The sequence below is a fragment of the Gavialis gangeticus genome, unplaced genomic scaffold, assembly GCF_001723915.1.
Source record: "Gavialis gangeticus isolate Ggan-Ray unplaced genomic scaffold, GavGan_comp1, whole genome shotgun sequence".
NCBI classification, from domain to species: Eukaryota; Metazoa; Chordata; order Crocodylia; family Gavialidae; genus Gavialis; species Gavialis gangeticus.
The window spans coordinates 196,808-207,247 of record NW_017728979.1 but is presented as its reverse complement, the minus strand read 5'-3'; the positions used below and the strand labels follow the sequence as shown (position 1 = coordinate 207,247).

The window sequence follows — 10,440 nt, the reverse complement described above, 5'->3', positions numbered from 1 at the left end:
GCCCCACTTACCTCCAGCAAGAAGAGTGAGCCTGAAGCAGCCTATGGTAAATTCAGTTGTTGGGCCCTGACATTTTCCTTCTCCCTTCCCCTCTGGACAGGGCTGGGGGGTTCCCTGCCCCTTTTGCAAACAGCTCTTGTAGGCTAGAACTCAGCCAGCCTGCAGAGCTCTTTGCAAAAGGGGGAAATTCATGGCTTTCCCTTCTAAAAGGGAAAATCCGTTTTTTCTCTGATAAAAAGAAAGCTGGATAGGCATCTGGCTGGGGTCATGTGACCCCAGCACTCTTTCCTGCCTAGGCAGGGGGTTGGACTCAATGATCTGTTGAGGTCCCTTCTGACCCTAGCATCTATGAATCTATGAAAAAATGGGAAATCTGTCATTTTCTCTGTTTTTCCATGGAAAACAGAAAACCCGGATCCCTAGTAATGTCTCACCTATACACCCCTGAGAACAGGATAATGCACCTTGTGTGTAGGGGACCGAGGGCAGCACTGCAGGGGGACACTTGGCATAGCGCCACTGCCATATTGTCTTATTTACAACACTTTTTGGGAAGCTTGTATGGGGAGCAGGGCATGGCCCCAGTGTGACATGTGGTTCCTTGCAGGTGAGAACTGGGTCTGCCGGGCAGTGCTGGGTGAAGGGCACCAGCGCACAGTGCGGAAGGTGGCCTGGTCACTGTGTGGCAACTACCTGGCTTCAGCCAGTTTTGATGCCACCACCTGCATCTGGAAAAAGACGCCTGATGGCTTTGAGGTGAGGTGAGGTGGGGCAGAGAACCGTCCTTTCTTCCCTCCCTCCTCCCCTTCTCCATGCCGGGACACCTTGCCCCAGGGCAGCCAGGCACCCCAGCTGTGCACCGCACCTTGCTCCCAGGGGTGATCAGGCTGCCTGAGAACTGCCCCTGCTTGGCCACACCTTGCTCAGGCTCATCTTGTTCCTTGCCATCAGCTTGGGTCCAGTTGCTATGTCCCACATGTTCAGGGCCAGCAGGTGCATGCAAGGAGGGGTATGAATCCTGGGTACTAAGTGGGGGCAGCAAAATAGGGGCAGAGAGTCAAGCCTTTGGCAGTGTAGGGCGGGAAGAAGTGGCTTTGGGGAGCTGAGACTACTGCTCCTACCTTTGGTGGATCGAGTCCAGGCTCCATGGCTAGATCTGAGCAAGAGGAAGACAGAAGAAGAAGAAAACAGCTGCCTTGAGAGTGCCTGGCCTTGCCCCTGGCTCCAACTCTGGCCACCTGTAGCCAAGCTTTTTTGCAACCTACTCCCTGCTGGGGGCTGATGTTAACTGCTTCTCCCCCTGACAGTGCGTGACCACACTGGAAGGCCATGAGAATGAGGTAAAGTCAGTGGCCTGGTCCCCATCTGGCAGCCTGCTGGCCACCTGCAGCCGTGACAAGAGTGTGTGGATCTGGGAAGGTGAGAGAGGCTGGGGCGTGGTGGTGGTGGCGGTGGCAGTAGGAGGGAAGAGGCCTCTGGCTACATCATAGTCCCCCAGCTAACCCTGTCCTCTCTGGCAGTGGATGAAGAGGATGAGTACGAGTGTGTGAGCGTGCTCAACTCTCACACGCAGGACGTCAAGCACGTGGTCTGGCATCCTAGCCAGGAGGTGAGAACCTGGTTGGCTACCCCAGGGGGTTTCAGCCTCTGCCTTCTGGGCAGGGGGGCAGGGTGAGAAAGGCTAGGGGGAAGGGGTCCAAACTGGCTGGATTGCACCCTGTCCCCTACATATCCCCCCCCGCCACTGGGTAGAAATAACCCACCTGAGACCCCAGCCTCACCCTTGCCTGCCAGCTCCTGGCCTCGGCTAGCTACGATGACACTGTGAAGCTGTACTGCGAGGAGGAGGATGACTGGGTGTGCTTTACCACACTGGAAGGCCATGAGTCTACCGTGTGGGGCCTGGCCTTTGATGGGGCCGGCCGGCGACTTGCCTCCTGCAGTGATGACCGCACCGTGCGCATTTGGAGCAGTGACGAGCAGGGTGAGCCAGGTATGGGCTGGGGGGTAGGGCAGTGACAACGACCCAGGAGTCTGGCTGGCTCATCTCCACTCTAAGGGCTGGTGAGGGTGTGACAAGGCCAGCACCAGCTCTGCTGCATTGGGGTGGCTAGATGGTACCGACAGGGCTATACCTGTCTCCCAGCTGTGTTGTGCTGTAAGCAGGGGGATGCTGGGAGCTGCTAGTTTCCAGATCAGCCTGGTGCACTGAAGCCCTGGGTGGTCTCCAGGGCTATGTCTGGGGCAGTGGCTTCCCATCCTGACTCTTTCTCCTGCCTCATAGGAGTGGCCTGTAGCAGCACGGAGCCCAGCTGGAAGTGCATCTGCACTCTCTCTGGCTACCACACCCGTACCATCTATGATGTGGCCTGGTGAGTTGGTCCTGGAGGGGAAGAACTCAGGTTGGGGCCACAAGTGGTTCTACGCTCTCCTTTCCCCTTTAGCATGGGAGCTGGGGGCATTGAGCCATGGGCAGCTGTTCCCATTCAGCCCTGAAAGCTTTTAGAACCAGGAGAAACCGACTTCCCTGTACCACCCCCACCTGTCTGGAGGAAGGCTTTCCTTTGGCTAACTTCTGGCAGGGGGTGGAAAGCAGAGCAGCAGATTGGGAAGGGAGTAACACTTGAGGGGGGCAAGTGGGAGTTACCTGGCAATCCCCACGGCACCAGCTCCTCTTCCCACAGGTGCCGCTTGACTGGTGCACTGGCCACAGCGTGTGGAGATGATGCCATCCGTGTCTTCGAGGAGGAGCCGCTGGCAGAGCCACAGCAGCCCACCTTTGCCCTGACGGCCCACGTGCCCCGAGCCCATGCCCAAGATGTCAACTGTGTGGCCTGGAACCCTGCTGAGCCGGGGCTGCTGGCCAGCTGCAGTGACGATGGGGAGGTGGCCTTCTGGAGGTACCAGCGCCCTGAGTGCTGCTGAGACCTCTCAGCCTGCTGCTCTGAGCTTGCAGATCCTGCCACTGGCTCTGTCTGCCCCACCCTGGGCTCCAGGCTGGGGCAACAGGAAGCATGGCAGATGCAGTCAGAGGACAGTGGCACAGCAAGGGATTGGGTTCTCTGCCCCTTGAAGGGGCCTCAAGTTACCCCGGTTGTGGGCAGCAGCAAGGCAGGGGTAGTGTAGCTCCCTCTGCTGCAGCTGTTGCCCTCATCAAATGGAGCCAGGCCACAATAAAAAGCCTCCCACATCCGGTCTGGCCTCTGCTTTATGCCCTGCCCTTGGTCCAGGGGGTACAAGATGCTGTAGTGAGCACTTGGAGGGTCCATAGATGAAAGCCCCCCAAAATCACAGCCCAGCCAGCAGCATAGGGGTAGGGGAAGAGGCTTCTGGGAGCTGGTGGCACCAAGTCAGGTCTGGATTTGGGTATAATGTAGCTGCCTCAGACAGAAGCAGCCAACAGCCTGGCTGGGGGCCCAAGGTCCCAAGCCCCAGCAGATGCCTGGCCCTGGAGCCGTCAGTGCTATCAAACTCAGGGCAGCTGCTGATTGGGGCCTTAGTTTTCCCTCTCCTTTTAAGCCAGGCCTCCTCCCATTAGTAGCCTTGCTAATGAGCTGCCCCGCCTTAGTCCAGGAAGCCTCAGCCTTAGCACCCTCCCCTTGCCATGGACCAGCTTTGTCAGCAGTTGGGATCAGCAGGGCTCACCCTTCATGGGTGGGCAGGGAGGGATCACCCAGCTGTCTGTTTTCATGTGCTGAGCCAGGGTCTAAACGAGGCAGCTGGACTGGGCTCAATATGACTGCTGGGGGTACATGGCCAAGGTGGTCCACTCCTCTCCTATTCAAGCAGGGTGGCTTTTAGGGGTCTGGCTTCTGCTTTCCTGGCAGAGGGAGATGTGTGAAAACACCACAAACGTGAACAACCAGCCATCACCTTTACCCAGCCCTAGCTGCTTTCACCCCCAGTACTTCATAGACCTGCAGTTATTTGACTGCTGCTGCCTTTCCACACTAGGGGTAATTCTCTCATGAGTCAGAACCATTAGGATTCCTTCCATCTCTACAGCCCTTGCTCCCATCTTGCTTTTTCATCCTCCTTCCCTACAACTCTAGTCAGGGTTGTAGTCAAGAGGCCAGGGAGTTAGAGTCATTGTTAGCTGGACTGATTGCAGTTAGCATAGCTTTTGGCCGTCAGTAACCAGCTGTTTCTTCCCAGGTCAGGAAGAAGCAGACAGCTGAGGCTTAAACAAAACTAGGGTGTAAAATCAGAAAAAGCAAATGGCCAGGAGTAGCTTAGAGGAGGAAAAGTTGCAGAAGAAAGGTTAGCTTGACTAGCAGAACATCAAGACTGTTAAAAGAGGAGCTGTGGAACAAAGAGAGTAGCAGGAATCCAGGAGATTGTGAGAGCTGTGAGCTCAGTGTCCATAGTCAGTCCTTGGTTTTTAGTGTCCTGCTTGCGAACATGTGTTCTCAGGCCTTGTAAGCACAGAAATCTGATTCCTGCTAATCTCTCTTCACTCCACTGGTGTGAATGATTCTCTCCCTTCTTCAGCAGCCTTGACAGTTCACTCATTGAGTTCTCCTTTCTCTTGCAATTTTCCTTTTTCTACACCTGGAAATGTTCGCTCCCATTTCACAGCCCTGAAGCCTGTTTCTAGCTCTAGTTCTGCCTCCTTCCTTAGATCTGAAGGGTGCCCAGGACTGGAAAACCCAACTGATGCTATCCCAACTGTGCACTCCATCCGACAGAAGACAGAATGCAGGGTAAATCTGCACCTTAAAGAATAACGAAAGAAGACTGTAGATCGCAAGCTTTCATGAGCAGAAGCTCACTTCATCAGATACTGTGAAAGACACGTATATTGGTCTAAAGTCAAGCAGAAGGCATGGTGTATATTTTGTGATAAATATAAATGGGTATCTGTATCTATAGAAATAGAGATAAACAGAACAAGACAGATATAGAGATATATTAAATATATACACAGATGTAACTAGAGACAGATATACATATACACAGATAGAGAGAGGTAGCTACATAGATGTAGATGGAGATACAGATTTAGAGATATCTGTTTATATTCCTGTCTTTTCTCATCTATCCATCTTAACTATCACAAGCTATACCATGGCCTTCTAGTTGACTTCATACCACCACTGCATGCTACACCCCAACAGAAGGTCACACACCCCAAAAGCTCTGTGCGTTATTTCCTGGTCCATCATAGCAATGAGTTCATTCCTCTCATTCATCTTTTTGACCCTGGTTTCACTCCCCCTCCAAGCTGGGCTGGATGCAGAGCACAAAGGTTTGCTCTTGGCTCCAGCTAGAAGGGCAGGTGAAGCAACAGAACAGGAGAAGATGCTTGAGAAGCAGCCCACAGGTGCCTGCCATGGAAGAGCTAGGTGGACCAAGCCACTGAGGTAGCACAGAGACTCCATCCAGACCATGCCATAATCTCTGATCCCACCGCAGCCCAACCCTACTCACCCCTCAGCCTGCCAGAGCCCCAAAGTGGTTCAACAGCTTTATTGAGGCCAGGGCAAGTCCTATTTGCCTCCCAGGTAAAAGAAACTACACACTATACAAAAGGATCAACTAAAACCCAGGAGAGGGAATGCAGGCAGGAGCTCCGCAAGGAAGGCTACAGGCCCAGTTACTTGTGGCTGGGCCTAGCTGCCAGCACAGAGGTTCACAGTTCTAGAGCAGGTGCACACAGCACAGGACAGCCTGATGTGTGCACCTCATTCCCTTTGGCCCACTGTAGCCCTCAGCCAGGTCCTGTGGCTGGCTATGTCCATGGCAAGAGTCCAGGGCTAGTCAGAGTCACTGTCGCTCTCAGCTTCCTTCACGTCCACGCTGAACTTGTATTCCTGGTCACAGCCCATGTAAGCATCACTCATGAAGTACAGTGTGTAATTGTGGGTGCCTGTGGCTGGGGCCACAAAATCCAGCTTCACCTGCATGGGAACACAGCAGCTGAGCGGGTGGCGGTGCTGTGGTGCACTGGACATGGAGCCAGGCTGGTGTCCCTGGCTCCCAGCCACAGAGATGTGGCTACCTCAGGCTACAGTTTATCCTGCTTCCCGTTCCACCGGCCCAAAGGGGGTCATCACCCCCCCACCCCCTTTCCCAGTCAGCAGCTGGACTCTGCCAGGGGCCCCAAGCCCCAGGGTTCTGGCCTGGGGTGCAGACCCAGGTCCCCCACCAAACCAAGGTCAGCCACAGTCGCATCTAGACTTCAGCTCCACAGCTTAGGGGGTATCAGCAGCATCCCTCTAAGCTGCGCACAATAAAAGATCATGCTGTGCAATAACTTTTTAACGCCGCAGCACACAAAGGTGTACTGATGGGGGGAGAGGGTGCGGCAGTAGGGGGCCTGGGGTGGGGGGATGCCCAGTGCTGTAGCAAGGGGGCACCAACACTCTTCCCTCCACTGGCTTCACGTCCGGCTGCTCGCCACCCACCCCAACCTGGGCACAGGCTGCTGCAGGCGTGGGGAGGGGCAGGCACACAGATACCTGTGCACTCCCAGCCAGGATTGCTCACAGATCGCTAAACCTGAGAGGGAACATTGAGGATCAGCCCCATGACCTTCCAGCCTGGGCGAGGTGATCACAGACCTCACCAGCCCTCAACGCCCACCTCACCTTGGCTTTCTGCTGCAGGGTCAGCCGCTTGATAGAGATGAGGCTGTTGGACTTGGAGTCACCGATCACCACCCACCAGCCCTCCTCACGCTTCTGCAGGTACAATGGGAGCAAAGGGGGCAGCTTTGGAACAGGCCTTGCCATGGCAGAGCGGTGTTGCCCACCCTCCCACACAGGGTCAACAGCGCTCCCAGGACAGGACCCAGAGTTGGGTCTCATCCCTGTAGCAGTCCCAGCCCCTGCCAGGGATTGCCAGCTCTGGGCAGAATCTAATTTGGACATACCTGAGGGAACAGGGGCGCAATGACTGGTCCCGTGACTTCCTCCTCTCTCTCCAGCTGCACCAGTACCACCACTGGGCCCCCACTGTGTGGCAGAGACATGGCTGTTAGGGCTGTCTCCAGTAGAGGTGGTGCCCGCTGCCCCAGCCTTCCCAACAAAACACTCACCTGCGGATGCTGTCCTTCTCCACAACCTCATAAGACAACTCGATGTTGGGGTAGCGATTGCAGAAGCGGGCCACGTCAGCAATCTGGGCATCTGAGAGCTGTAGCAGGGCATTGCGCTCCTCATCCTCCATCTCCATTATGTCAAAGACACTCTCCACACCCTGCAGGAGACATGTGCAGCCCAGGGGAAGGGGAGGGGGTCAGCTTGCCATGCCCAAGCCCGCCCCAGCCCCAGCTGCTTGGTGAGCTCCACAACATCAACATCAAGGAAACATGGCTCTGCTCCCGATGGCTGCTGGGACCCAGCCATCTCCTCCATGTTCTCACCTTCTCTGTGCAGCGCTTGATGTGTTCAGCTGTGAAGTGCGGCAGCTGCTTGAGGTACGAGTCCTTGGACCACATGGCCTGGGTGACCATCTGCGCCAGCTCCATAGCAGCCAGTGCAGGGCTGAGCCACCCATTACTGGACAGCACATCCACACAGGCCTGGATGAGGCGGATGGCCTGAGGGGCAGGGGAGGAAGCGGGGGGTCAGGGTGGGGGCTCTTGGGCTGTCCTGGCTTCTACCATCCACTCTAGCTGATCCCCCCCACTTGCCCCGGCAAATCCACACAAGAATAGACCCCCTTCCCGCATTCAGTTCATACATTTTAGCCTAGCTCCACCACAATGCCATTCATACCATCCTGGCCCCCCAACTCCCCTGCATCCAACCCAAGCTGGACCCTCCCACCCAGCCTGGCCCTACCATATCCACCCACACCACCCTGGTCCTACCAGACAATCCCAGCCACAACCACACACATAGCCGCTGCCAGACAGCCAGCCACAGCCAGACATGCACCTTGCTGAGAATCTCCTCAGTGTCGGATTGCAGCTCAGCACTCAGCTGCATGTGGGACAGGTGGGCCTGCAGCAGCAGGTTGGTCTTGACGTGGGGGTCATTGAACTTTGGGTTGGTCAGTTTGTGCGGGACCTTCTGCGCCAGCTGCCATTGGAAAAGGGGGGGAACAGGTCAGGCTGAGCCCCTGGGAGGGCTGGGGCCATGCCTGCCCTCCACAGCCTCTATTCTCACCCCCGTCCCCTCCTGAGAAGCTGAGTCGTACCTACAGCTCCCAGCACTGCTTCCTATCAGGCCCCACCTCCCCACTAAGGCTGCCCATGACACCCAACACTGCCACCTCTCCCCTCTGCACCCCAACCCAACCCAACCCAACCCAGTTAGGGCAGGCAGCTGCAGCCAGATTCCAGTCATCCCAAGACTTACCTGCCGCAGGAGATTGTCCTCGTGGTGTCGGATGGGGATATTTTCATATTCAGCGGCGTTGGAGATGATCTCAATCAGGCCCCGCACCTTGGTCTTGGCATTGAGTGACATGCTGAAGAGCTCTGGGGGAGGCAATGTGGGGGGGGTTAGGCCACACACACGCACCCTGCCCCTGTCCAACCCCACTACCCATAGCTGGCAGGCATGGAGCCCCAGGCCCTACCAATGGTGGTGTAGTTGATGTAGTAGTAGGCTGCAATCATGCCCAAGTTGAGAGGGGCCACGTCCATCTCGTCCTCAATGCTGATGCACTTGGACTGCTCCAGGTCACTCAGTGTCTGCTCCACCAGCTCCGACAGGTGGTCCGAGAGATGCCGATGAGAGACGCCTGCAGACAGAAAGTCAGAGATGCTTGTTGCCCTGCTAGGATCTTTGGCTGGGATGGTGAGGACAGGGCCAACTGCAGTCAGGAGTGCATTGGAGGCCATGGTGGAAGTGCCTTCATCCCATGAGGGTGGGCAAGAGCTCTGGGGAGCCCCATACAGAGAGAGCTAGCGAGGCCAGGCTCTGTGGCTGTGCCAAGGTAAATCAGGGACCAAGGACTTTAGTGTTTGACTGGAGTAGCACAGAGACACCATTAGCTGTGTCAGCCAGAAGTCAAATAGGAAGCAGGGAACATTTACAACCCTTAGACTAACAAAATTGTATGCACCCCCCACCATGTGCACATGTATACATTCACATGCATGTGCATATATGTGCATGTACACACATATTGTGTGCGTGTACACACCCACATATATACATGTTTGAATGGTGGGTATACATAAATATATGCACATGCATGTATGCACGTGTGCGTGCATGCATGTGCATGAGGGGTGTGTGTATTATGTATATGTATACACACATACATGTATGGCAAGTAGGGCTGTGCAAAGCTTCGGTCCACTATTTGATTTGGAGAAGATTTGGCCCAATTTGGAAGCCAAATCTCTGAATCCAAATTGAATCGGGAGAAGCAAAAAAAAAAAACAAAAAAACAAAAAAACAAAAAAACCCCAAAAAACTGAATTAATTCAGAGTCTATGAATTGATTTGGAAAAGATTTGGAGATGGTCTTTCAGGGCAACAGAAACTGAGAAGACGGAGAGGGAGTGGGGGGTGGGGGGGAAGGACTGATATCTGTAGCTGACCAGTAACTGTGATCTCTCCCTGAGTCCCCTTCCAATCATAGTGCTCTGAGGGAAGAACATAGAAACAGTATATATAAGCCTCTGTCTTTCTGTGCCTTGTGTGAGCTGTTTCTGCCTGAGCAACAGTGTCTGAAAAGTACTGGACTGGCTTGGTTTCCTAGTCAGTCTCCTACTACTTTTTGCTCTTGGAAAGGATTGGATATAGCTTAGCTTACTAACTAGAATCCCTCTACTTATCCCTATCCAATCCATTTATTTCAATTTATATTTTTTCTTGGGTTTTTCCCCCCAAACTTTTTAAGAAGAAAGCTGTGTTTTCCCTGGCAGTGTGATCCATCACTGTGCAGGGAAGCACACATTACACACGCATCATAGTAGAAGAGGTAGTTAGGTATTATTACAACACATAAGAAGTTACACATTCATAGAAGAGATTAGATATAGTTATTAGTATTGTTAGTTATAGTTATTAGTTACATATAGACTAAAAACAACACGGAAGAAGTCAGATTAACACAACACAGAAGTTAGATTCTCAGTCATAGAAGAAGAGATTATTTTAGTTACACAAGGAACAGTAAACACAACACAGAAGAAGTTCCAGATTCAGACTAACATAACAGAAGTCAGGCACAGAAGAAGAGATCAAATTATATATAGTTATTATTATTAATCATACTTACAGTTACATTACAGACAATACAGGAGTCAGATACAGATTAACATGACAAGTCACAGTCGTAGAAGAAGAGGAGAATAGATATTTTAGGCACGCTACGTAACAACACAGAACAGGCAGAAGTATAACTCTTTCTATACTAGGCAGAGAAATCTATGTATTATACAATGGAAAACTTGATGACTGGCAGTGAATAATCTGGAAAGGAAAGGTTAGCTTTAGTTTGGAATGACAGAACTGCTCGTTAGATGCACACAAA

General features: G+C 53.4%; 2 protein-coding genes across 4 annotated transcripts in view; one reads left to right on the top strand and one right to left on the bottom strand.

Annotated features, from left to right (window-relative positions):
- The window catches only part of CIAO1 (cytosolic iron-sulfur assembly component 1), a 14,442-nt gene extending 11,247 nt beyond the window's left edge, over positions 1-3,195 (top strand). Inside the window, exons 2-7 of one of the 2 annotated variants that reach the window (XM_019508341.1) lie at positions 608-756; positions 1,308-1,419; positions 1,521-1,609; positions 1,795-1,993; positions 2,285-2,372; positions 2,685-3,195. In XM_019508341.1, the coding sequence (XP_019363886.1) occupies positions 608-756; positions 1,308-1,419; positions 1,521-1,609; positions 1,795-1,993; positions 2,285-2,372; positions 2,685-2,925 (878 nt within the window). In that variant the 3' untranslated portion in view covers positions 2,926-3,195. The remainder of the gene's footprint in view (positions 1-607; positions 757-1,307; positions 1,420-1,520; positions 1,610-1,794; positions 1,994-2,284; positions 2,373-2,684) is intronic. The other variant, XM_019508348.1, reaches the window with a different exon arrangement.
- A 2,259-nt stretch (positions 3,196-5,454) lies between these two features.
- SNRNP200 (small nuclear ribonucleoprotein U5 subunit 200) overlaps positions 5,455-10,440 on the bottom strand; it is a 75,153-nt gene continuing 70,167 nt past the window's right edge. For both annotated transcript variants that reach the window (XM_019508328.1, XM_019508322.1), the window contains exons 38-45: positions 8,530-8,694; positions 8,307-8,428; positions 7,884-8,027; positions 7,367-7,543; positions 7,040-7,200; positions 6,875-6,956; positions 6,591-6,683; positions 5,455-5,900 (exon numbers count right to left, since the gene is read on the bottom strand). In XM_019508328.1, coding sequence (XP_019363873.1) covers positions 5,757-5,900; positions 6,591-6,683; positions 6,875-6,956; positions 7,040-7,200; positions 7,367-7,543; positions 7,884-8,027; positions 8,307-8,428; positions 8,530-8,694 — 1,088 coding nt within the window. In that variant the 3' untranslated portion in view covers positions 5,455-5,756. The remainder of the gene's footprint in view (positions 5,901-6,590; positions 6,684-6,874; positions 6,957-7,039; positions 7,201-7,366; positions 7,544-7,883; positions 8,028-8,306; positions 8,429-8,529; positions 8,695-10,440) is intronic.